This window comes from Glycine soja, chromosome 7, assembly GCF_004193775.1.
Source record: "Glycine soja cultivar W05 chromosome 7, ASM419377v2, whole genome shotgun sequence".
In the NCBI taxonomy this organism is placed as follows: domain Eukaryota; kingdom Viridiplantae; phylum Streptophyta; class Magnoliopsida; order Fabales; family Fabaceae; genus Glycine; species Glycine soja.
Genome location: NC_041008.1, coordinates 35,426,164 through 35,453,807, shown reverse-complemented (window position 1 = coordinate 35,453,807; position 27,644 = coordinate 35,426,164). Strand labels below are relative to the sequence as shown.

Genomic DNA, 27,644 nt, shown 5'->3' with positions numbered 1-27,644 from the left:
CCAAACATCTAGGTTGTGTTTCGGATAATTAGTTTAAAAGTTTTGTTTTGGTGAATGAATTAGAAAAAGTTAATTAATAGTTGAAAACTTTTATGAAATTAAAAAGATTTAAAATTGAAAAATAAGAAATGGAAAGTTGAAAATAAATAAGCTAATTCATTAAATTAATAAAATCATCTCATCAAAGTTCAAAGACCAATTTAAAGATTTTGTTTTTTAAAAATTGACAGACTACTCAGCATGATTTATGACTACTTTAGTTTTTTTTTTTCACTTAAGAGAGAGAGAGCAATACAAGTGGTTTACTCATTCAAACGATCCTTGGATATTAGGACTTGGTAGGTGAAAAAAAGAAAGAAAAAAATCCAATATAATAGGGAACGAAACAGAGAAAAAATCCATAAAATATATAAGATATTAAAAGTTCGGCATTGGATACCACTGCACGCGTTCATACACCAATATACTTATAAATGTATATAGACTAGTAAGCTTTCACTTTTTCAGCTCCTAAGTTATAGTTTATATATAAGCTTTCATGTAGCTATAAGCAGTTTTACAAAACATATTAGTCAAACTAGCTTATAAGAGTTAAATTAGAACTTGTAAGCTCTCCAAGTGCTTTACCAAACACTTGAATCTGTATTATAATGTTGATGCAAAGAATATTAAGAAGTTATCAAAGGCCTTTGTAGGAAAGATGAACTACGTTGAAGGCGTGTTCTCTATCAAAGAAAAAATCCCACATGGAGGGATATTTTTCTATTAAGACATCTAGTTTTTTTGGAGGATGAGGATAATCAGGAGGATTTTTTTATCCATGGTATCAAATAGCATGGATAAAGTGTTTACGGAGTATGCATGGAAAGAAAGCTTCCTTCGGAGACTGGTTCTCTCCTCTAGTCCTATGGAGCGTTCATCAATTCTGATAATGATACCATGGAAAGGAGGTTAGATGTTGCCAAAATTTTAATTAAAACATCTCTTAAGGATTCTATTAAGAAAAAACTAATAGTTATTGAAGGGGTATTTAATAGAGTTTAATGGATATGCTCTTATTTAGCGTGAAAAATTCTACACTATCAACAAATCAAAGACAACTGCCAGTATGACTTGTAAGGTTATTATTGTAAAAGTGATCAAACTTATAATACATGATAGTTGTGATTGGATAACCGCGTAAAATTTTATACTTGCATGACCTATTTTTTTCTTTGGTATAATCATCTTGAGGAAGAATGTTCGGATAGCTACCACAATTGATTCTAGCCCCCAAAATAATAGTGGAAAATCAAAAAGGTGAAAGCAACTATTAGTTGCTTTGTCTTTCAACGTGAAATTTGAATTAATTCTGAAAAAATTGAATCTAATCCAAACACACTATACTTCTTCCACAAGACAACAGTGATTTTTACCTTCTGGGAAAGGCCTGCAGTGCAAGTGCAACAAGGTCTGAGACCCTATTATTATTCTGATTCTGTTTCAATTTCCATCTTGCATTTCCTGTTTTCTTTCTGCAAATTCTTAGTATGATCGTGAGTTTCTGAGGAGCTAGTCCCCATTATCCATTACTACTATAATATATCTCAGTTCTTAACATTGTTTTGCTACATTTCGCTTCTCTAAATGCTATTTTGTTATGTCATTGTGTATTCATGAGTTTGAACTACGTTTTATATCCTGCAAGTCTGCATTCTGCAACGTTATAGATTGGGCCACAAAATTACTATTGTGACGGTCACTAGAATCCTATTTTGCCACAATTTAAGTTTGTCAGAATTTGTTAGAAATTATTGCAATGAAGTCCAACAGAAAACAGAACCCCTGCATTGATGGATGCTATGCTATTATGCTGCACTGAAAATGAAATTCTAGGACTAAATGCTATGTGCATGTTTGTTTCAGAAAGACTCTACACTCTATGCAGTTCCATCTTGTGCTGCTACTAATGGCCTTTTACTTTGATTATGGAAGTCATAATTGAAAGACGTTTCTTGAGTACAATTTGGTTTTGGAAGCATACAATAGAAACGGCATAAAGCTAAAATGTACAAGCCAGAGCCTTTCATTTCAAAAACCTATACATGATATATATTATGATAGATCTTTTTGTACACCTCAAGTGCCTGAAAAAGCAACAAGCATCAAATTACTCACCGGTTTCGAATATTTCAGCTTCAGATTTTGCCACAATTTGTAAAATTGAAAGAACACTATGTCACAAGGAAGCTCTCTTTCATCCACCTTGCCTGAAGTTGCAACCCAGCATCTTTGAAAGCATTCCAAGCAGATTGGTACAGCCTCTGATCTAGTCTTGTTCCTTCTGTTTTCATGTCCTGTAAGAGTTTCACCAATTCATCAACCTGACCGACTTTAGAGAACACACCAACCATTATGCCTGCCAGGGCCCTATCAATAAGCCCCCCATTCATCCTATACTCATTGAAAAGCTTCACACAGGTTTCAAACTCTCCTGCTTTACTATAAGCACCAATAATGCTAGTGTAACTCACCTTATCCGGTGCTACCCTTCGTCTCTTCATTTCTTTCCACAGCTTCTCAAGTTGCTTCAAATTCTTGTCCCTCCCATGCATGTCTATCAAGGAGTTGTAGATCCACACATTTGGTTTGCACCCTCTTTCTTTCATCTTGGCCACCAACTTCATCGCGCTTCTCACCCTCCCCGTTCTTCCATACATCACAATCATGGTTGAATAAGCATAAACACATTTATCAAACCCCTTTTGCTCCATCTCTAAAAACACCTCTTCTGCTTTGCTATATTGCCCAAGACGCCAATATGCATTTATAACTGAAGCATAGGTGACTTGACCCGGTTCATTGCCCTTGGAAATCAGCTCCTCAAAAACCTTAACTGCGGCTGAAAACCCTCTTTTCTTGCTGAAGCCATTGACAACAGTACATAGTATACAATCAGAAACCTTGACATCTGCATCCTCCATTTCCTTGACAACTTCTAAAGTCTTCTCCAACAAACCCTCTTCAATATACATATGCACAAGCTTTAAATAGACCTCAGGGTCCTTTATCGTCGTTTTTCCTTTAGCTTCTCTTACAAGTTCCTCAGCCACATCAACCTCGCCCAAACTCGCAAAAGAGTATATCAATTTAGAGTAAATTGAGTATTCAGAAATCCCTTTCTTAGTCATCTCTCTAAAGTAATCAAGTGCTTCAGAAGCTCTTCCACACCTCGCTAATGACTCACACAGAATCTCATATATCTGAGCTAAACATGTTGGACCTCTTAACTTCCTACTCTCAAATTCACGAAACAACTGAACCACTTTCTCACACTCATTAAGTTTAGAGTAAGCTTCCATAATGTGTAAATAACCTCTCGAATCCAGAACAACATTACTCGACCTAATTCTTTCAAAGACCAAAACAGTGTTCCTAAACATATGCAGCTTGTTGTAACTTCTCATGGCAGAACTAAAAGCCATGAAAGCAACCTTACTATCAGACTTAAAAACATCAAGCAGGGCCTCAGCAACCCTGAATTTCCTATGCTCAATGCAAAACTTAACCAACCTAGAGCAAGTAGCCCTATCAGGCAACACATGGTAAACCTTAAAGTCATCTGAAACCGACAAAATGGAATCCCAACTCTTCAAACTCACCAAGTACCTGATCACATGCTTCAGTGTTGGCTTCTCGGGTCTAAACTCTGGCCTCTCTTTCAACCTTTGGTAGTAGTCAAAAGCAAGCTCCTTGGTCTTTGGATCCTCGAACAACCCACATAAAAACTCGTTCAAGTTCTCAGGTTCTGGCTTGGAATATTGCTGCTGAACATCAAAGTTAACATCCACAACATGGATGATGGGGGTGTTGGAAGAAGGTTCTTCTTCCAAGATGGGAGTGGGAGAAGCTGAGAAATTGGCATGAAAGAAGAAACGTGGGTGGGAGGGTGAGACAGTGTACAAGGAAGGGAAGTGGGAAGTGGGGATGATGGGTGCATGCACGTGATGGGGTGGTGTTCTGCAAAATTGAGTATTCATTCTGCAGGATAGGAAATGGCCATCACAGTGTTTGTTTGGAAGAGAAAAAACTTTAGATTGAGCATTGTTGTGGTTTAACTGGGTTCTCATAGATAGATGTTGTGGTATTATCTATCTTAGAAAGATGTGGATCTAGTTAGCCACTCAAAAAATGACGTGTGGTGTGGGACAATCGAAAACATGTTATTTTCAGATTCCCACCAATGCCACGTTAATCCTTTCTAGCCATAACCATTTTCTTCCATTTTATCTGTTCACAGTCAAATGAAATTTTATTTTGTGAGACATCAGTGTATTTATTAATGGTGGTGGCTTGTTTATCGATAGCCAAGTTATAATTAATAAATTCTAAACATTTAGAAAATAGTTAATATTTTTAAAAGTGCAAGTAGTCGTTGGAGAAAAAAATTAATTTGTCATTTTAAAATTACAAAAGATATTAATTTTTAAAAATGTCATCATTGTTTCTTAATGGTTCTTAACTAAAATAAAGTAATGAATAATTGCTCTTTGGCAAACTGATGTTATTTTCATAATATTAATTCAATCACTTTTTCATCTCGTTAAAAGAATTCAATTTTTCAACGAAAATTTTGTGTAAGGAATTAAATTAAACAATGTTGCATCACAAGCATCTTATTTTACTTTATTTCTTATTCGGCATTGGAAAGATTTTATGTCGTAAAAGACTCAGGGAACAAAAAACTAGGAGTGATATGATATGCATAACAATTATTTGATCTCATTGTATTCAACTAAAAATATTCTTGATGTTTGCATGTCGTGTATATCAATTCAAAACTACCATTCCACCAGGAAGTCAAACCAAACATTCAAATACTAAGTGGCTGATAGTTCACACTAACACCAATTGACGATTGAATAACTGTTTATGAAGATGTTCCCATTATCTCTTAGGATCCCACAACCAAGCAGAGCATCAGGGTTTCAATTAATCACTTCATCAAATCTAAGCAAATCAGACCCAGGTATGCATTATTTGTTCTTCAAAATGTCATTATATAGAAAACACGTACTGAAAATGCTTGTTTTTCTTTTTTCCTTTAACTTTCTTTTGGTTGTATCTTAGTAATCATGACAGTACTTAGTATTCAGACATGGTACTTTCAAGGGGAAACATTTCATCTAGTAAGACTCCGATTCCCAATGAATTTAAAGATCAAACAACTTAAGAATCAAATCTGCAAAAACAAAAACTAAAGCTCCACTAAACGATTGAAATTAGGGATATAGAGCAGAAATTAATGTAGTAAGTTAATACGAGTGAGAAATTAGGGACAATACATTTTTTGCACTCGTAGCAGTTCAAAACACTATTTATACAAGATATCACTATATCCCCTTTTACCAATTATCATCGTGTCAGAAATGCTGGGTCACAAAACTTACCATACTGTCCAAGAGACAAAGCATACAAGCTTTGCCACCGAACATAGAAGACTGACTTGTGTCTACTCTAGAAAATTACCCATGGAGAATGATAATCATTCAAGAAAATAGAGAACGATTGAGAAATCCCCTTTTCAGCGAATTGGGTGATATTGTGTGATACCACGCTTAGGTGGAAGCTTCCTCAAAATGAAAAGGACCAAAGAAGAAGGCAATATTTCCACCACCTGCAGCAAGAATGGGAAAACCAGTAAGAGGATTAGTGGGAGAGACACTTTCTACAAAGTAGAAGACATACAAACACCTTTCTTAAGTGCTTATCCTTGAGATGGAGGTTTTATCATTTTAAAGTTGAGATGGAAGTTCATAGAACAATTTATACGACATCCTTTCTTAGTGTCTATCTCTCGCCTCCCCATTATTTATTACATTTCAGACTTCTCTCTTTTCTCTCTTTCTATCTCTTGGTTGTACAACTTGAATAATTTGTTGTACAAGTGTTATTCCTCTTTAAAGTATTATAGAGTAAAGCATTTCAAAAAGCATGGTAAAATAAAGACAATTATTGATACCTCACAATAGCAATCCAATACCCTTCCAAATGGAAATCAGAATATCAATATCAGGGTATCAATTTCCATATTTTGAGAAACAACATTTCTGTGGTTGAAAATTTGTTCAAGAGATATCCTCACTATGAATTGGTGGATTTTGAAACGGATGATTTGTTATCCGATGTAGCTCAATTGCCATTTAGGTTGCAGGTAAAAAAAATCTTATCGGAACTAAAGGTTAACAGTAATGTCAAACACCAGAAAGAAAAGTTGAATTTAAGTAAAAAAAGGTTCTAACAGTTCAGGTTAGAAAAAAAAATATATAGGCAGAGGATATGTCAGAGCTTTCCTCACCTCACTCAGCTTAAAGAAAAAGTAACCAGACGAGTATAAAACAGACCCAAATATAGAAATGATTACTAGTATAGCATTGGCATAATAATTAGAAACAGTGAGGAGCCAATGGCCTCAGAGCCTAGTGGCATCTCTGTTAGTCAAGGGGGGCTTTGGTATTCAAAGTTGGCGTTTCAATCACCCCACACACCATTTACCCAATTTCCCACCTAGATTTCCCTAATTTCCCTCCTATATGCAAATGGAGGTCTTCTGCCTTACCAATAATTAAAAAGAAACAGTAAGTAGTATGGTAGTATAAGTACCAAAATAAAGGAAGTAAGGAACACAAACACCTTACCAGGTAATATATGAAGTTTAGAATAGGATGATCCAAGACATCAAGGTCCGCATTTTTATCAAATGCATTAAAACACATCTGATACAACAACATACAATCAAACTCAATTTTGAAATCAAGCAAACAGGAATCACTAAGAATTAAAAATAAAAAGGGGCTCACCATAATGCATCTGACAAGAAAACATAAAAAACATATGGTTGTCACATAGCCAACCTACAATAGAAACATGTAGATTGTAAGAATATATTTAAAATATTTTTAGATTATCTACAAAATATCCATCTAGCTATCATGTTATATTATTATTCAGAGGCTCTAATATCTCTTTAACCTTTTTTCTCTCCTTATTAACTATAAAAGCCCTATAATTTTAACATGATATCTAAGTAGTACCATCCAGCATGATATGGTTATGACACTAGTTGCCTGCTGAGTTTCCTAACATCTGAAACTCCAAATGTCTTTATTCCTACAAAGTATGATTCTCTTAGTCATGTTTATCCTTCCACCCACTATTGTTTCACCTCTTTCTGGCAACCAATTTTATTTTCCCAAAGTGTCTTTGCCCTGTTTGACAAACCCTAACTACAGCCGTAGCTGGGAGCAAAGTTTTGTCATGTCTCAATTCTGGCATTCTCTTTCCTCTCAATACCTCAGATTTGGCGACATCTCTTCCTACCAACAATCTTTCCAGTGGTGGCTTTTCTACTTACCGACACTCTGGTGACTTTTCTTATTATTGTGGGATGTGGATCACACAGATGGTGATTTTCCTATGCAACTGATGAACCATAGTTATTCTACAGAGTTATCTTTCCAGCGATGCTTATGTCTCGAGCATGAGTTACCTTTTCAACAAAGTTTTTTGGAGCCCACTTTATATTTATGTCATTTTCTTTTTGAAATTTTCATTTTTAATAAGCTTAAAGCTTGGTAAACTATATCTTGAGGGAGTGTTAGACTATACAAACAATATCTTTGAAATTTTCTGTGGAATCAGTGAGTCATCTCATCGAGGAAGCAATCTTAAAAGTTGTTTCTTGAGTTGTTAGATTTGTTAATAGTTTTCTTATTTTATCAGTAGTTATACTATTGACACTCCGAATTGCATATTCTCACTCCCCACCCCACTAACAACTCAATTATTAATTATAATTTTCTAAATTACATTCTCCTAATTAATATATTATTCAAGTGAATTTTAGTAATATAAATATATATGTATATATATGCACACACACTCACATATTAATATTTGTCTATCAATACTTATACTCCACAATGAGCTATTTATATTTACTTTTCGTTCATATGATTTAAATTTCCTTTCATCTTTTTCTTTTCTAGTTAGCTTGCTAGTCACACATTTATGTTTTAATAAGTTACTCAGTACTTTCTCTATACAGGAACATGACATAGCTAGAATTATTTGATGACCTTGTATTTCTAAACTTAGGTAATTTAATTATATTAAGACATTTTGTATATAAGCTATGAGCTTTTGTATTGTATTTGGATTCATTTTTTCAGAGAAAAGTGTTTTGGTGTATAAGAAAAATTAAGATTAACTAGGATGTGAAAAAGATAAAAGTAATAATTAATTAAGATAAAATGGAACAAAATTTTTTTAGATGCGTTGACAGAGAGGACTTCAGCTAAGGCAATAGGTGAACTCATTAGCCTCAACCCAAAATAGAGCTACAATTTTTATTATATTAGTGGGCTTCAATATGTATTAGTAATGCTACATTAGGCATTTGACCAGATTATTAGCAGAGATAGGATCTTTGTGGAAGTATCATGTATGATATTATCACACAACATATCAATATAAGCTTGTATTGAGCATTCCTTTTCTGTATCTTCCTTTTTGCTTAGTCAAGCCCTGTAATTCTAAAATAGATTAAGAGAGCATTTAGCTTGAGTTTTTTTAACTTTAAAGCTACTTTAAAGATAAATTTTGAAATTAAAGTTAAATCCATTTAGTAATTCCACAATTTTAGTTAAAATTTCTTGAGAGTGTCTTTGGATCTTGGGATTTGGAAGGAGAAGTAGAAGCCAAAAGCTCTTAAAACTAGCTTCATTGAAGAATCCTGTTTTTTCAGTTTTCTTCATTTAAAAAAAAAGCTACATTTCTAAAAGCTCCTTTTTAAAAATTTGTTTGATGCAGCTTCTCCTTTTAAAAAGAGAAGCCCAGAATAAGCTAAGCCACCACTACCTAATTCTGGGTCAAAGTGAAGGAGGGAAGAAGAGGAATAGCTGATGGAATTTAGAAATATTCCATCATCAAATTGCATACCTCTTGCAGCTTCTTACGTCGCCCTTTGGATTCAACAGGAAAGCGCTGTAGCATTAAGAATAGTCTGTAAAAAACAGCCAAAAACGCGACACGGAATCAGAAAAGTCAGAAGGTAATACAGATGAGTACACAAAGCATAAGTACATTGACAAAATTCAATTTTCAATTTAAAAATTCAAGTTGAAAGTATCTATCTGCCTTAAAATTCTCTAATTTTATAAAAGAGGAAATTTCATTTGGGAACAAGACAGAAAAGAAAAAAGGATACGTTACACTAGTAAACAGAGAAGAAAATTGACATAGAAAGGCACAAGCTTAAAAATATAAAATCAGGTATGCTCACTAAGTAGTTTGTAAAGGTAACTGTAATAATCTATTACCATTCAGTACAGAAATTCCATGACAACCCAAAATCCCTCTGTAGGCTTGTGATGCATCAACATAGCTCCCAAGTAAAATTATGATATATGATAACTTTACTGCTATCACATCTAAAACCAAATATAGTTCGCAATTTTAAAAATCTTTGAAGCCACTCACAGCAGTATCCAAATCAGGGTAATGAATAAGATCATGACTAACTAAAGACAATAAAAAAAACATCCTTTGACCTGTTAAGCTGGTTTGGTGTTTATTTTTGAAAGATTTACCAGTCCCAGTTTCAGTTTCAATAAATTTCTAGTTTGGATAAAATTTGTCCACATTGGTTGCCACATTTTCAATTTCAGATAATATTTGTTTCTCTATCTTCACATACAACTGAAAATATATTCTGAGTTCTTTCATTGGGGTTAGGAATAAAAAATTTGAAGGCCCAAAAAAAAAAAAACAAAAATTGTTTCTAACTTGATTCTGCTTAGTACATTTGATAAGTCTGAAAGGAAAGTGGATTCTTGACTCTTCCGGCATGGTTTCTTGTAAATTCCTTTCTCATTTGCCCAAAAGTCAATTCTTCCTCATCAACAAACCCATTTGGCAATCTAAAGCTCACCAAATATTTACTTTCAACTGTGGTGCTTAATAAGATGTCAACAAAAATGTTTTGCTACAAATTTGTTGGCCTCAAGGCATCTACTGTCCCTTGGAACAATCCTTTTGGGGTTCAATGAGCTATGGATAAGCCAGAATGCCACTAATTCCTGCCATTTTATTTTAAAGGTTTTGATAAAAGTAAAGAGGCCAATATTTAGTGGTAAAGCACATACAATTCTTTAGTGAACTTCATCAGTTCATTGGTCAGGAATGCATGCATTTTCATAGGTGTGTCATTGCCATTAAATCAGCTCTAGGACAATTAATTTTTTACCTTCTCTTTGGTTGCAGAATACATGTTTGTTGCACAGATGTTATAGCACTAGTATGAGAGTCAGCCAAGAGAGTAAATGGTAAAATAGAGTCATGGAGAGAAACTTTAGAATTTTTTAAACAAAAGTAAAATGGGTCCATGAAACGTCCATGTTTAACAATATATGTACTAAAACTGGCTTGGTGGGTAAAATTGAAGATCATAAGATATCACACAAGCCATAATTTAGGTATCTTGGATCTATCATACAAAGTGAAGGAGAAACAGAGAAGAATTATATCATAGGATTCAAGTTGGGTGGATAAAATGGAAGAATTCTTCAGGCATTGTTATGATCAAAAGGTGCTTCTCATGCTAGAAGAAAAATTCTTCCACACAACCACAAAACACCAATGTTATATCATACTGAATGTTGGGCTGTAAAGTTCCACCTAGATCATAATCCAAGTTTTGCAAAGATGAGATTGTTGAAAGCTCATAGAGAGAGGATCAAGAAGGAATGTAGTAGAAAGGAAGTAGAAAAGATCAAAGAATCACAACTAAGTTGGTTTTTTAGCAATATGAGAAAACCATTGGAAGCCCAAATAGTCAAATCTGATCAGATGGAGGATGGTCCAATAATTAGATAGAGTAACACAAGTAAAAATCTTGGTGAAACCATTAAAAAGGACAGATCTAAACAGTCTTTCGAAAGACTTGGTTTTTGATTGACCACAATGGCATCATTTAATGAATAAACCACACCTAGAGGAGAAAATGCTTAGTTGTTGTTGTTGTTAATTTGGGTTTTCTGGACATGAGTGTTTCAAGGGAATAGTCACATTTAATAAGATATTACACATTGCACTGCAAAATCAGAACACAGTAGTATATCATAGTGTTGATAAGACACTGTCTTTGATAAGACATCTGCTTAGCAGGGACTACATCAGATAGAAAAAATAATTCACAACTAGAAGTTATTATCCTAATATTCTAAGCACCATGTCAACCAAAATAACACATCATATGACAAACATTATGCCATTTCACAATTAAGACTCTCAAAGGCTACAATTGTTATCCCTTTTATGCTTCTTGATGGATATCCTGGTTACAATCATATATCCTACCACCTCACAAAACCAGGACTCTGCAACTAGTGTAAGAAATTTCAGAGAAGACCAGATCCCAAATATTGAAAGCAGTAATCAAGACACAAAGGAACTATCTTGGAAATGAAAATAATTCATTTCTAAAGAAGATTTCAAACATGGTAAAGATCAGTCTATACATCTGAGTTTGACTTAAAAGATCCAACAATACAACGAACTATTTAAATGGGATGAAGAGTCCTACCCACACCAATAGCCTATGAAGTTAAATTATAGCAGCTATTGAGGATTACAACAGAAACTTCAATACAAGATTGGACCCCGATCTCAATACAGATGGATACCAATCTACAAAGTATGCACCCCCCCGGTTCATGTTTTAGCACCATTTTATTTCATCAGTCCAGAAAGGAAGCACTGATCAACCAGTAGCAAAAACCAAGGCAAATAATTTTCATTTCTGCTAATTCAAGGAGTTGTTATTCTAGATTCTACTCCATTTTTCTCTACACAACCAAAATCCGCAACTCAATGGGTGGCATCTTGTAACTTAATGCAATAGTTTATGCCAAATTACATCAAAGGGAGTTGGATATGATTACAGACAATTACCTTCCACCATAGAGAAGAAAGCCAATGGCTGCAAACAAAGAGACCCCTATTGCAACATATCATTATATGCATTAGCAAAAACTGATAAAAGTCACAATCAATAAAAATAAGAAACCAAATCTCCAGCATAGACAAACCTGCAAAGAATATCTTAGACAAAATGAGCAGTCCACTGATAGGTTTCCACCACAATATTAACCATAAAGTAATCTGATATACATTAAACAAAAAACAAGATGGGTCATATTCAACAAACTCAAAACTAGTCAACGTGAAAGTAAAAGCCATCTAAAACTTGCAATGCATATTAAAATAAGAACTAATGACACAAGATAAATACATTGAATATTAAATGTTAATTGCCATCAAACTGATAGAACCCCTAATAAAATAACTAAGGTATTTGTAAGGAGAGAGAAAAGGTGCAATGCAACTGATCAGACTATGAGGTACGATGCACCTGATCAGAATTAGGAGAGAGATAACTAACTGCCTAGTTGGGCTATGCTTCAGCTAGGCCTAGCTTGACTCACTTCTACATAGAGAAGACAGAGGAATCAGAGGAAGCTATGAGAGTGGGAGTCACTTATCAATGGAAGGAGGCATGTTAACAAATCTAGGATGCCAGCATAGAGGAAGCAAAAGAATTCAGTTTGATGTTTCAAGGTAAAATAGAAAAATTTTGAATCTAGCTCGTTATTATTAAATGCTTGTACATTGCTCACTTAGAATTTAGAAACAAATATTATTCTCTTTTCCTTCATATCTCTACAACCATAACCTAGTTGCAATCAACTATAATACTATATCCTATTATTAGATATCACACAAAATTTTCCTTCCAGCCACCATGTAGTGAATCGCAACCAAAGTCAGACATCATTCAATAGTTGATCACATTCATATATACAAACTTTGTAAACAATAGAATTTCCACCTGAACAACGTAAACCACAATATTAATAGTATAGAAACTTGGTTTCAGCCCATCAGTTGATACAGCACGTGCCTGAAAAAGCATTTAACACCGAGGCAGTAATCAGCCCATCAAAACCAATCAGCAAAACACACTACCTGGAAGAAGAAAATCACAGGAGGCAAACCAACCATGTAGAAGCAAATGCACCACAAATCAAACTTGCCTGATAATAAATCTCAGCCCAGAACAGGACCAAAAGTGCATATGTTGTAAAGAAAGCAAGACTCGGCACGTCAAGCAAGATGTGTTGAACAATCTACAAACACAAGCAAATGCAGAGTGAGCATTAAGTGAGTCTAATCACATTCTAATTAGAAAATAACAAATTATTAATATTAGGTTCAAAAAATAACTCAAAAATAAATGCCACATTCCCTATACTCCAATACCTCTGGCTTCAACCTCTGCACATTCCGAAAGAAGATGAAAACTACACACCGAACTGCAAAACCAAAAAGAGTGCATAATCTCTTAACAAAACGTCACATTAATAAGCAATTACAAAATAAATAATTTTAAAAAGTGAAATAGCAAAAGGTTTGAACGATACAAACCCCCATTCACCAAAAAATTGAGAAAGTGAAAGACCTTCTGCGTGGTCCAACCGTACTCCGGCACTCTCAATTGTATCCGAGCCAGTTGAACCTAAAATTCAATCAAATAAAAAATTTATAAATAAAATCGAATAAACAAAAATAAAACCCTAATTTGGAATTAAAAGAGTGCGCGACGATACCAAAGCTACGGTGGCCACGATACCGTAGAGTACGGCGAGAGTGTAGAAGATACGATCCTGCCACGCCGGAGAGTCGTCGATGTCGTGCCACCAGCTGGAGGCGTCAGTGAGCTCAACGGCCACCACCGCCATGACCTCCGCCGCCGCCGTCGACGGCACACAGTCGTTGCCCATTCTCGAATCGATGGTTCCTAGCACGTGCGCGCGCCCAGAGTGAATGAATGAACGAACGATGGAGAGGGAAGATAAATCAGTGGTATGATATGAGGAGCTAGGCTTGTGTGGTGATAGCAATGAATTATGAATGTGTATGTGTCTACGTGTGTAAAAACGTGAGAGGGCGAGGGGTGAGAAGGAAGATGGTACAGAGTTTTAATTGCGAAACTTAAAGTTTGTTTAATTTTAAAATTAAGCAAATGGCAAGTAGAAACTCATTGATTAATAAATTTAAAGTTACAAAGATTTAAATATATTCTTTATATCTAAAAAATAGGTTATCTTTATTTTATTATATAAAATTCATTTTTTTATTTATGTATTCAATAATTTTTTATTTTTTATGTTTGACCTTAATACTTAGTGTTAGTCTCATTTTGTGAAGTGATGGTATAATAGACGGAGTGTTACCTCATCAACACCTATCCCTAACATGTATCCAAATTTTTTAATCATCAATGCTTAATCACTCCCTCTTCCCCTTCTCCTTCAACAAATGAGAGAGTGTGTTACTCGCAATTTTTATTGGGTAAAATATGATTTTCTTTCCCATAAATATGGAAATATTTGGAATTCGTTCCTATGAAATTTAGTGTTTTTTTACATTGGTTCCTACAATGATAATTTTTTGCATTAATTATGTATATAACATATCTAAATGTATTTTTTTATATTGGTTATATGCATAACCAATGTAAAATAGCAATACATATAGGTTTAGATATATGAACCTTGCTCTAGGCCCAAAAAATAACACATTTTAATTTTATGATAACGAGAAACATATTTTATTCTTAATTACTTTATCGTGAACATACGTGTGAATACAGGAAAACGGATGGACTGCATGACTTTTGGATGTGGTGACTTTCTCTTATTTTGGACCATTAGATTAGTCAAATGGGTCCAAATTTTCTCACTTCTTTTAAAAAATATTTTAATTTAATTATTTATTTACTTTTTATATTTTAAAATTATAAAATATCAATGAGTTTGTAGATTAATGGGTACAAATTAAGTTATTTTACTTTAACGTATTCAGTCTCAAGTATTGTTCATATTGTCATTTATTTTGGAAAAAAATAGGCACTCTAAAATTGTCTAAAAGTTTTTTTTTATAGATATTGAACTAATAGAAATTCTTTACTGTAAAACAAATTTTTAGTAGTTTAAGAACTACTACCGGTTAAAATGAAATGATATTTGGTACCAATTAATCTATATGTTCAATAATATTTCGTGTTATTTTAAAGAATAAAAAATATAAAAACTAAATAATTAAATTAAAAATATCTTTAAAAATAGGTGTAAAATTTTGGAGCACTAGATTAATCTAATGATTCAAAATGAAGAAAAGTCACCAAAGTCACCAAATCTCAAAGTCATAAATTTGTTCCGTGAATGTGTGGGATGTGCCAATTGCATCACACAATAACGATAGATGGGGGAAATGGTGAAGTGAGTGTATTTGGTTGAGGGGATATGAGAGACAAGAGAAAGTGCCAAGCTCGGGACAAAAATCCAAGCAGTTGTGGAAAAAAGGTTTTTATAGCTTAGAGCTTATTTTAAAAGATGTTTAGTTGAAAAGACTTTGATAAAAAAAAAAGTTCAATTTTAAGAGTATTTATCAAAGGAGTTTTTTGCCTTAGTGATAAACAAAAACCAATAAACAATGTACATATTAAAATCAATGCAAGGAAAGAGAGGGAGAGAGAGAGAGAGAGGAAGAAGATGATGCACAATGATTTTATATCAACTCATCCCAATCTTGGGATACATCCAATCCTCACCCTTCAAGATGAGATTTCACTACTGCACCAGCAAACCATTGGATTTTAACAACTTACCAATAACCACATTGGACTTAACACCTAGCCACATCTAGACCAGCTACACCACTGGTTACAACCTTTGCCAGCCACTTGTTGGACTTTCAACAACAAAAGGTCTTTGTGTGTTTGGTTGCATATATATAAATTTTTTCTTACAAGAGGGTTTCCACTTAGAAAATTAGAATATATCACTTCTATCTTAGATCCATATCCATTTACAAGTTTATACAGAAGTGGGTCAATCTCTATTGAGAGGGTTAAAGCAACAATGGAACATTTCTCACACAGAGAACTTAGCTTGAGTTTCTCTCACTTGGAAGGCTTCAACTTGAATTCATGATACTCCTTGATGACCTCTTAAAGCTCCAGAAAAGTTCATTGAAGTGGAGCCTACTCAACTGATAGACTTTTGGAGGATGTAGAAAAAGGTGATAGTTGTTGTCGCAACCTAACCTTCGGCGGGAGGGCGACGCGTGACTCGCGGGATGCGTGTCCCACGAAAGGAATACGCGCGGAGTCGCCACCAACGTTTATTTGAGGAAAACGTCGGAAAAACCGGAAAAGACGTGATCTACGAACTTTTAAGTGAAAGGTTCGGGAGTTGTATTTACGCACGGGGAAGGTATTAACACCCCACACGTCCGTCCCAAGGGACGGCAGCCTTTAATCGAATGTGCAAACATGACCTTGATTTTTATGTTCCCTTTTTATGTCTTTATATTCTTTATACCTTTTTTATATTTTTTCTCTTTTTGTGGTCGACAAGGGTGTTTCCCTTTGCTCCTACGTATTCCTCAATTGCGATGAGGAAATCAGACCTACGCAGTTCTTTCTTATCAAGTGATTCTTTTTTACTTAAAAGGTGATCATTTTAAGGCGTTGGACCTTGAAAATGATCCATTTTACTTAGTAAGAAATTGAAATGATAAACTTCAAAAACCCTTTTTTATGGACGAGCTTGACTAGGCGAGTTGATTTTAGCCTTAGTTTCACTTTAGTTATTAGTCAATTCAATTAAGAATGAGAAATCCCAAAGAGAAAACGTCCGATTGATTTTCCGCTTTATTTTACTAAAAGACGTTTTTTGATTATTATATTATTATTTTACCTCTTTTTTTATTTCCAACGTGGTTACGGCACGACCGAACGGTCGAAATTCATTTTAACCGAAGTTAACGGATAATACAATTCAAACGATCGGTGGAAATTTATTTTATTTTTAGGTTAAGCGAGAAATGACTTAAATAAAATGGCTTAAGCACGTCAAAAGGGGGTATAAAAAGTAAATGAAACGAGAATAAAAATACACGAAACACAATGTGGACCACCACGGGTATATAGAATGAATCGAAAAGCTAGGTTCGAGGTACTTACCCGTTGAAGATCGAAGAACGATGAAGAACGAATGAAGAACGTCGAAGAACGGTCGAAACCTTCGCGAAATTCCTCATGGAAACGTTACGGAAACGTTTCGGAAGCACCTCGGCTTGGATTTTCTTCACGGAAACAATTTTTCCAAGCAAATTCGAAAGAGAGAGAAGTGCCTAAGGTGGTGAACCCTTTTTCACTTCACTTCTCCCCCTATTTATAGAAAATTGGGGGATAAGCTTGCCACCCAGCTCGCCCAGGCAAGCTCAGCTCGCCCAGGCGAGCAGGGTTGCTTCCTCCAGAAGCAACAACCTTCTGGAGGAATCTTCTGGAGGGCCCAAGTGGGCCTGGTTGCTATTTGCACCCCCATTTTTACTAAGTACACCCCCTGCCTTTTTTTGGTAATTCTTTTTTCGTAAAGTTACGGAAACTCACGAATTTCGTAACGATACTTGTTTTCTTTCCGTAATGTTACGGAACCTTGTGGATTACATAATCATCCCCTTTTTTACTTACGGAATGTTACGAAACCTCACTAATTGTGCAACGATGCTTCCATTTGATTTCCGGTGTGTCATGGAACCTTACGGATTGTGCATCAATATTTTCTTTTGTTTTCCGGCATGTCCCGGAATTTCATAAATTTCCTAATGATGGGTGCCAAGCACCTCACAAGGACCAAACAAAAGTTGCATGTCATCAAGCAAAGGTCCCCGGACGAAATTAGGGTATGACAGTTGCCCCTCTTTACTTGTCTTTTATTGGAGATAAAAGGAAAGTAAAGATAAGACACTAATTTCGTTCCTCTCGGTTGACGAGAGTCGCGGGTGACCATAAAATCTCCGCATGCAAATGACTTGTTGTTCCCGGGGGAACAAAAGGTGCAGAAGACGATGTCAGTCTCTGCATGCTATCAAGCGTTCTGTCTTACAGATAGCAAAAGAATGTTTATACGGATAACCACTCGGGTATTTCCGCCTGTCAGCGTGACTCAAAAGTCAGTATGACAGATCTTGTGAGCGCGGAAGATGATGTAAATCTCCGCGTGTCAACGGGTTTGTCGGCCGCGATTGACGAAGGGCGCAGAATGACCATAATTTGTCTCTGCGTGCCATCGGACACAACTGTGCCTGAATGGCAAAAAGGTGTGCGGAATGACTATAATTTGTCTCCGCATGTCACATGACCTCAGGGTCAGTGTGACAGAGATTGTGGGGCGGCCGACAAAAGCAAGGCTCTTGCTCCTACGTATCCTCAATGAGGAACTCAGACCTACGTAGTTCTAGATAACTTGTGAGACTTGAAAAAGTCTCCACCGGAAAAAGCTGACACCTCCGGAAAGGGCGCAGATGACCACATTGGTCTCCGCTCGTCAATCACACTTGGGGTCACTGAATGACGAGGTGCGGATAACCGTAAGGTGTCTCCGCGGGCTACCAGCTTTTGGGTCATGGTAACGAAAAGCGGTGCGGTCGACAAAAGTGAGGCTCCTGCTCCTACGTATCCTCCAATGAGGAACTCAGACCTAAGTAGTTCTGAATAACTTGTGAGACTTGAAAAAGTCTCCACCGGAAAAAGCTGACACCTCCGGAAAGGGCGCAGATAACCACATTGGCCTCCGCTCGTCAATCATGATGCAATCCTCCCTAGGAAGGGACCAATCACTAGAACCATGAGCAAGAGGCTCCAAGAAGATTGGGCTAGAGCTGCTGAAGAAGGCCCTAGGGTTCTCATGAACCTTAGGGTAGATTTCTGAGCCCATGGGCCAAGGTTGGGTCCAATTATCTTTGTACATATTAGACTAGGATGTCATTATATTTGGTCCTTGTATATAGGGCTCCATATTGTAGGTAGGGTACCCTAGAAATATAGGATTTTTCAGCCCTTGTATTTTTTGGGCACCTAGACTAGTTTTTGTATTAGGGGTAGTTTTGTAATTTCACATGCACTAAGTGGATATTTGATGTGTGTGGTTGGAAATAAATTTAATTGAATTGGTAGAAGCCCAATCCAATTAAATTTTAGAGGGGGAGGTGAGCATTTGCTTACTACACCCCATTGCCACATCATATAGTCACACTTTGTGCATGTCCTTCTGCTTTTCATGCCTCATGACACCTAAGCACACTTAGTGGAGAATCTTGTAATTGATCTTGGATTAGTGGGCTGAACCATAACTAAAATTCACTAATCATAATTAGTGAAATTTTGGCTCCAAAGTTTGGCTCCACAAATTCAATTTCAAATTCAAGTGAAATTTGAATTTCCCTCCAATTTTGTGTGACACTTAGGCTATAAATAGAGGTCATGTGAGTGTATTTTTTTCAACTTTGATCATTTGAATATTAACTTCAGATTTCAGAGCTCCTTTTGAGCACAAAATTTCGTGCTCTTCTCTCCCTCTCCCTTCATTCATCTCCTTCTTCCTCCAAGCTCTTATCCATGGCCTCCTATGGTGGTGAGCTTCTTCTAGACTCATCTTCTCCTTGAAGTGGCGTCTCCTCTCTCTCTTCCTTCTCCATTCCGCTGCCATTTATCTTCCAAGAAGCAAAGGAATCCATTGATGAAGAAGATCCTAGGCCTACAAGCTCCAATGGAGCTTGCATCAAATCACACTTGGGGTCACTGAATGACGAGGTGCGGATAACCGTAAGGTGTCTCCGCGGGCTACCAGCTTTTGGGTCATGGTAACGAAAAGCGGTGCGGTCGACAAAAGCGAGGCTCCTGCTCCTACGTATCCTCCAATGAGGAACTCAGACCTACATAGTTCTGGATAACTAACTTGTGAGACTTGAAAAAGTCTCGGTATTTTCTCCACTAAAATGCAAACATGCTTTAGTAAAGAGACAAATATTCCAACTGATTAGAGCAGCATATGCTTTTTTGAGTGAAAAACAATGCGTCTACCGGGGAAGGAGAGTCTGCTGATGAAACCCCCCATAACCATAAATGAGATTTTGGATGTTAGCATTTCGTTTATAAATGACCATTTAGAGGAAACACTGGGTTTGACAAAAATAGAAGAAATCCACTCAAAGTGTATCAATCTCGCACAGGTAAGTGTTTCATCCTAATTCCGAACCATAGATATGTCACGACTTGACTTTGCGAATTATTTCCTATCAAATCAAAGATTACATGGGTGATCATGGATCAATAGGGCTCCCCTTGGAAATGGGTTCTTTTGGTGGGTTTTTTTTTTCGGCTTTTGATTTTTTTTGGCTTTTTACTTTTCTGTTTTTGTTTAGTGCGGGGCGAAGAAGTCGCTAGCACACAAGATTTTGGTCGGCAATTTAAAGGGAGAAGACCACTTTAGGTCGTGGTTTCCTTTCCTTCTTTTTGTTCATTTGGTGACAATTCTGTATGGTTCAGATATTGTCCGGTCCAAAGACCTTTCTGCACATTTCTTCTGTTTTCTTTCAATCCTTGATCAGGAGCTTTCTTTCCTTCTTCTTCTTCCTTTTCTTTTTTTTTTCTTTCTCCCATTCTTTGATTGGGAATTTTCTTTCTTTTCTTTTTGCTTTCTCCCACTCTTTGATTGGGAATCTCCTTTCTTTTCTTTTTTGCTTTCTCTTTGATTGGAAATTTTCCTTCTTTCCTTTTTTTGCTTTCTCTTTGATTGGAAATTTTCCTTCTTTCCTTTTTTTTGCTTCCGAGGGTAAGGATTGACATTCTCACCCTAGGTCAAGGTTTATGGTGAGTCAGGATTTTGGCTCAAGGCTTGTAGAATGGCTAGACATGATACATGTCAGGGTTTGGTTTGGCTCAAGGATAAAAGGGATGCCCCACATTATTTCCATGACACAAATGCAAAAATGATGATTTGGAAATTTTATGCAAAACTGGTCATGCATGCACCTATGCGGACACTCAAGTGTCAAATTTTTATGGTCATGTGATGCCAGGGCTCAGGATTCATTTCCTCTATTTTAAATCAACCCAATGTTTCCAAAATATGTTCTTTTATCAATTTGTGCATTCATCCGAGTCCATTTTGGGTACTCGGGAAAATTTCACAGCATTCACCCTTCAGGTGTACACACATTTTTTTTTCCAACAACTAGCTATGATCAGCGAATTTTTTTTCAAAGAAGAGTTAAAAGTCATCTCTTTTCGAAAGCATGTTGGTTTTTCAACTAGACAACTTTTTTTCTTTTTTTTCTTCCTTTTTTTATCATTATCATTTGTTTATTTCTTTTTCTTGTTTGTTTTTTTTTGTTTTTTTTTTCATGAGGTATTTTGCTACTTAAACATGTGTATATTTTTGTGAGGTATTTTTGCTATATACATGCATATCCAAGGTATCTTGCTACCTAAACATACATATATATGTTTTGTAAGGTATATTTGCTATATACATGCATATCCAAGGTATCTTTCTACCTAAACATACATATATATATTTTGTGAAGTATTTTTTGTTTACATACATGCATATCTAAGGTATCTTTCTACCTAAACATACATATATATATATATATATATATATATATTTTGTGAAGTGTTTTTTTTTGTTTACATACATGCATATCTAAGGTATTTTCACTACCTAAACATACATATATATATTTTGTGAGGTATGACTACCTTCCGAGCTTGCGCTTGTTTTATTTAAATTCCCATGATCATGAGCAACTAGGTGTGTCCTACTATAAAAAGTGATCAAATAACAAGCATAGATTCAAAAGGTACTAGGTTGCCTCCTAGTAGCGCTTCTTTAACGTCTTGAGCTGGATGCCTTATGACTTGTCGGTCACTGACCTAGTACTTTGCTTACCTTTGGCTTTGGACTTGGTCGTCTATTGGTCGGCCATGTGGTGTAGGCAATACTCAAACCTTTTTGTGGATGAGCAGAGGTGAACTCTAGAGGTGATGGCGGTGCGTCTGTTGCCCACTGCCGGCCATCCCCAGGCTGCTGTGGTGTTTCGCCCTGCGCCTGCCTGGAGACGCAGTACTTCTTGATGAAAGCTCGATTAGTAGGGGGCCTGATGCCCTTGCTGGAGGTGACAGGTACTCCGTAGAACTGACAGAGACCCGTAATTAGAGCTTGACAACTCCAAGACCCTGTTGGACTTCTTCGGGTCCACTGGGTGTCTTGCAGGCGCGATCCCTGCAAACAATAGATGAAATCAAAAATCAGTTGAGTGATGTGCATACTTACCTATGATGACGTGACCTTGCCGGGGGGGTACGGGTACCCTGTAGGACTGATAGAGGCCCGTAACCAGAGCTGGAAACCCCAGGGCCCTGTTGGACTTTTCCGGGTCCACTGGGTGTCTTGTGGGCGCGATCCCTGCAAATAGTAGATGGCATTAGAAATTAGTTGGAAATAATGCATACATACCTATGTCGGGACGGCACAGACCAACTGATACTTCCGCAGGGGGAGATCGACATTACGGTCGCTGGGCAGAATGTTGCAAAGTAACAACGTCATTTATATCTGTGTATGAGTGGTCATGTTGGTACGCATGATCCACACTCGTCTCTTTGCAGCGGCCCGGGTGAAATCTTGCCCCGGTATGCATAGTAGCTGCGTGATAGCCTCCCTCTCTGGTTGTGCTTACACAGTTGGTCGCCCTCCAATATTAGGGGGTGGCCCAGGAACTGTTAAAAGGAAACTACTGGTCCCTTAACCGGGAGTGCAAGTCTCGGTTAAGCATTTAAGGATAGAGGACCTTAAATTCTCTTAAGGTGCGGATGTGGAGCACACTGAAAATGAGGACACGTAGCCCTCTAAAGGTGAGGGCATGCAGCCCTCTCAAGGCGAGGATGTGTAGTCCTCTGGAGGTGAGGGTGTGTAGTCCTCTCAAGGTGAGGGCGTACAGCCCTCTGTTGGCGAGGACGTGTAGTCCTCTCAAGGTGAGAGCGTGCAGCCCTCTGTTGGCGAGGACGTGTAGTCCTCTAAAGGTGAGGGCGTGTAGCCCTACGAAGGTGAGGACATGCAGTCCTCTGATGGCGAGGGCGTGTAGCCCTCTGAAGGTGAGGACGTGTGGTCCTCTAAAGGTGAAGGCGTACAACCCTCTGTTGGCGAGGACGTGTAGTCCTCCAAAGGTGAGGGCGTGTAGCCCTACGAAGGTGAGGACATGCAGTCCTCTGATGGCGAGGGCGTGTAGCCCTCTGAAGGTGAGGACATGCAGTCCTCTAATGGCGAGGGCGTGTAGCCCTCTGAAGGTGAGGACGTGTGGTCCTCTAAAGGTGAGGGCGTGTAGCCCTACGAAGGTGAGGACATGCAGTCCTCTGATGGCGAGGGCGTGTAGCCCTCTGAAGGTGAGGACGTGTAGCCCTACGAAGGTAAGGACATGCAGTCCTCTGATGGCGAGGGCGTGTAGCCCTCTGAAGGTGAGGACGTGTGGTCCTCTAAAGGTGAGGGCGTGTAGCCCTACGAAGGTGAGGACATGCAGTCCTCTGATGGCGAGGACATGTAGTCCTCTGGAGGTGAGGGTACTAGTACCCAAGGGTTCACCCTTATGAGAAAGCAAGAGATCGACTCATCGAGAGGGTCGGTCATCCCAAATCCACACGACTGGACATTAGATGTAGGAAATCTATGCAGTTAACATGATTTTTTAGGGATGCAGATGCATGCAACTTTTGTCTTGAAATGCGGTAAATGCAGACTTCATATGAAACAATGCAATGTAATGGAAAGTTGTACAACGTTCATGACATTCTTTCCCTATTTTGTGATTTTGATTTAATTTTTTGGAAAACACAGATTGACTGTCCTTTTGAAAGAGGTGATAGTCCATGCAACCTTATCCTATCTTTTGCAAATCTCTCCAAGAACTCCCTCAGAGTGTGTGTTCTGTTTGATTTAGTCATTTGACCATTTTGGAGTGACGGCAATGGAGTCGTTTGATGTTTAATCAATCCATTGAAATTCCAGGGTTTGTCCCCTTTTTTATTATTATTTTTTTATTTTTTATTTTTTATTTTTAAAAAACATCGATGGGTGTGAACTTTTGATCGGCCCTTATATTCACTTGAGGCTCATGCACGGTGCCCCTCATTGCCCCAGTGTAAGGCTTTGAGGTACCAATCGTTGTCTTTCGTCATGACCTTGTAGGAGGGAACCTATTGGGTGAGAACTTCTAATCTGCCCTTAGGTTCACTTGAGGTTTATGCATGGTGCCTTTCATTGCCCCAGTGTAGGGCTATGAGGTAACCATCGTTGTCTTGTTTTCATAGCCTCGTAGTGAGGAAGAATGAAAGAAGCAGTTGATTCTTGCAAAAAGAATTTTTCCAAGGACGAGAAATAGTTGAAGGATTTTTTGATGGATTAAGTCAAATGACTCCTATGTAGAAGCAAGATGTTTTGATGTTTTGATGATGCCAAAGGATCAAGTGCTTCTAAGTTTTATTCGAGACAAGAAATCAAGATATATGATCAAGTTGATCTCTAGAATCTTAGGAAGAAGTCTCCAAATTGAAAAATGAGAGGTTTGACCAAAGAATTCTATAATTTCAAATTGAGATTTGCTCTCTGGTAATTGATTACCAGCAGCTGAAAATGTTTATAACAGTCACTCATCGTCTCTCTTTCAAGCTCTGCCTTTAGGGCTTGTACCTCATCACTTTCTTCCGAAGCTTTAACCTCATCGTCTCTCACAGTCTTTAGATTTGGGAGCCAATCCAATCCTTGTGTTCGGACTCTCAGCCACTTATGTTAGCCGCCGATGATCCCATTACTGCTTCCCCTAAGCTCTCTGTCCTTTCTTCACGCCGCATCCCATGCCTTGCGAACTCCTTGGAGTACCCTTGTGTTGTGGTCACTGAAACCCCGTGCGATGAAAGGCATGATGCTTTCGTCTGATGGCACTCCTCTCATGGGGTAGCCAAGCTGTCTTATGGCGAGGACGGGATTATAATTAATACAACCCCTTGTTCCCATCAAGAGAACATTTGGACATCCTTCGCATGAAGATAGAATCCTGATTCTTCCTTCCTTCTAGCGAGGGAACCAATTAACAGACGCCCCTCCATGCTAGCCAAGAGTTGGTCCCAATTCGCCTTTCCTTTTTCGACACACGAGCGGTGACCTTGTAGCGGATAGACGGGCCTACCTTCTTGGAGAAAAGGGTGTGAAACGAACCACACATAGAGAGCCAGTGCACAACAAAAAATTCTTGCGTCGCTCTTTTCACATCCCCGGTCGAACGTGTCATACATGGCCAAAATGGCGACGACCGGGCTTTCCTTCCCATGATGAAAGGCGAGGAAAGCGTCAATCACTGCTAGGTCCACTAACCCTTCCATATTCGGAAAGAGGACTGAAATTCTGATACCAGGGGACAGATGTCGTACCGGATGTCACGACATCACGCTTCAGAACATGCAGATTATATGTGTCCGTATGAACAGATTAAACAAGTAAATAACACAAGAGAATTGTTAACCCAGTTCGGTGCAACCTCACCTACATCTGGGGGCTACCAAGCCAGGGAGGAAATCCACTCTCAATAGTGTTAGTTCAAGGTCTAACAGCCCCTGTTTACAACCTTCTCACCTAACCACTACCCGTGCGATCTCTACCTAAGAGCCACTCTTAGATATGAGAACCTCTGCTCACTCCCTCTCACTCACACTCCCGTGTTTACAATTAAGTCAAAGACACACCAGAGATCAACTCTGAACAAAAGAGATCAACTCTACACACTAGAGATCAACTCTAGACACAAGAGATCAACTCTACACACATAGGTCCAACACTTGATGCTAGGGTACCATCAAGGTGGCTCACAAAAGACTCAAGTCCCAAAAACTCACAAACTAACTCTTCAATCCCGGACTTGGTGCAGAACTCGTGCAGCCTCCATGATTATATAGCAATTTGCGTTTCTGGGCTGCAACGGCTTGTGCTGGAGGAGATCTATCTTCTTCTGCAAAAAATCTGCAGTTAGAGAACTAAAAGATAACTTTTGATCTTTTAGTTTGAATCTTTAATCTTTAATCTTTAATCCCTGAACGAACTCTTCTACTTTGAAATTCGAACTTTAATGATCTTTTAATTCGTTCCTAAAGATAGATCTTCTAATCTCTTGCTAACTGCACAATAATCTGTTAAAGATATAACAGATTTATATGTCCAGTATTTTCGGGCCGGATGTCAGGACATCGTGTCCGACATCGTGGATCCTGCAGCTTCACTTCTGCACTTGACTTTTATCTTGCATTGTACAGCAATTCCAGTATTCTCGGGCAGGATGTCAGGACATTGTATCCGACATCGTGGATCCTGCAGCTTCACTTCTGCACTTGTCTTTTATCTTGCATTGTACAGCAACTCCAGTATTTTCGGGCAGGATGTCAGGACATTGTATCCGACATCGTGGATCCTGCAACTTCAATTCTTCATTTGACATTTTATCTTGCCTTGTGCATTGTGCAGCCCGATCTTATTCCTTGACATACCGTTGGACATCATGTGCAGCAACTCCAGCTTTCCTTCATTGTCTAAGTGCTTATGTTTTAACAAAATCTTAGCCAATCTTTTAAAGCTCAGTAGAGCCAAACACTAACAATCTCCCCCTTTGGCAAATTTTGTCTAAAACATACTTAGACACTTCCTGAGCAGGTACGAGCAGTTATGCAAGTGGGATCAGCAACTTCCATTATCAGAGTAATCAAGCACAGCGGAAATTCTTCAAGTTGCAAATCTACAAGTCTTCTCCAGGATGTCAAGACATCTCTCGTGACATCAGCTTTCTGCTTCTGCTCCCCCTGTCTTCATGCTTACTTCAGCATCTTCTATCAGCTACTAGTCTTTTCCAGGATGTCGAGACATCTCATGTGACATCCACTATCTGCTCCCCCTGTCTTCATGCTCTTACTGCAGCATCTTCTAGCAGCTTCTAGTAGCTTACATCAGTCGTCATCAGCAGCAGTCTCCCCCTCAAAATCGTGTACATACAACTCCCCCTCAAAATCATGAATCATGCATACATCGTTTCCTACTGCCATACATCGTATCATACATATTATCCTACTGCTTAAAATCATGCATAATAGCAAGCATAATACTATTACTCCCCCTTTTTAGACATAAATTTGGCAAAAGTAGGATGCATGAAATTAATGTGCGAATATTACAGAACAATAACAATCAATTGTTCAAAGGGACATGCCCCTTTAGCTAATAAAAGTGAAAAGCAAACATAAGGGTCTGATGATCATGGGGTGGCTTCAGAATCATCATCTGATTCTGTCTCTTCTGCTGCATCTTCCTCTTCCTCAGCAGCTTCTTCTTCTTCTTCAGCTGCTTCTTTGTCTTCCTCAGCTGCCTCTTCCTCTTCTTCAGCTGCTTCTTCATCATCAATGCCACTTTCTGAGAGCCTTGTGATCAGCCGTTCTAGCTCCATCTTCTTCTCTGTGTTGGCTTTGATGGTTGCTTCCAGCACCTTGCATGTGTCCTTGAGTTCAGCAATCAGAGCATCCTTGGACACAGCACCTGAAGCAGCAGCTTTCCCTGATGTCGAGACAATGTCTGGGACATGTGTCCCCTCAAACAGTTTGTAATGCA

General features: G+C 37.8%; 2 protein-coding genes and 1 long non-coding RNA gene across 3 annotated transcripts; 1 reads left to right on the top strand and 2 right to left on the bottom strand.

The window, feature by feature from the left end:
* Positions 1 to 1,927: 1,927 nt before the first annotated feature.
* On the bottom strand, positions 1,928 to 4,113 carry LOC114419365 (pentatricopeptide repeat-containing protein At5g13770, chloroplastic-like). Its single transcript, XM_028385019.1, has one exon. The coding sequence runs from the start codon at positions 4,107 to 4,109 to the stop codon at positions 2,214 to 2,216; it is 1,896 nt and encodes a 631-aa protein (XP_028240820.1). The 5' UTR covers positions 4,110 to 4,113; the 3' UTR covers positions 1,928 to 2,213.
* A 692-nt stretch (positions 4,114 to 4,805) lies between these two features.
* On the top strand, positions 4,806 to 9,672 carry LOC114419364. The gene is made up of 2 exons (XR_003668247.1): positions 4,806 to 5,008; positions 8,851 to 9,672. It is a non-coding gene; the product is annotated as an uncharacterized LOC114419364 (long non-coding RNA).
* On the bottom strand, positions 5,223 to 14,127 carry LOC114419362 (tobamovirus multiplication protein 3-like). The gene is made up of 11 exons (XM_028385018.1): positions 13,707 to 14,127; positions 13,525 to 13,615; positions 13,360 to 13,412; positions 13,134 to 13,226; positions 12,929 to 13,000; positions 12,129 to 12,201; positions 11,992 to 12,037; positions 8,980 to 9,043; positions 6,840 to 6,893; positions 6,678 to 6,755; positions 5,223 to 5,656 (listed from the first exon to the last, which is right to left on the bottom strand). The coding sequence occupies exons 1-11, from the start codon at positions 13,878 to 13,880 to the stop codon at positions 5,564 to 5,566; spliced, it is 891 nt and encodes a 296-aa protein (XP_028240819.1). The 5' UTR covers positions 13,881 to 14,127; the 3' UTR covers positions 5,223 to 5,563.
* Positions 14,128 to 27,644: the final 13,517 nt, after the last annotated feature.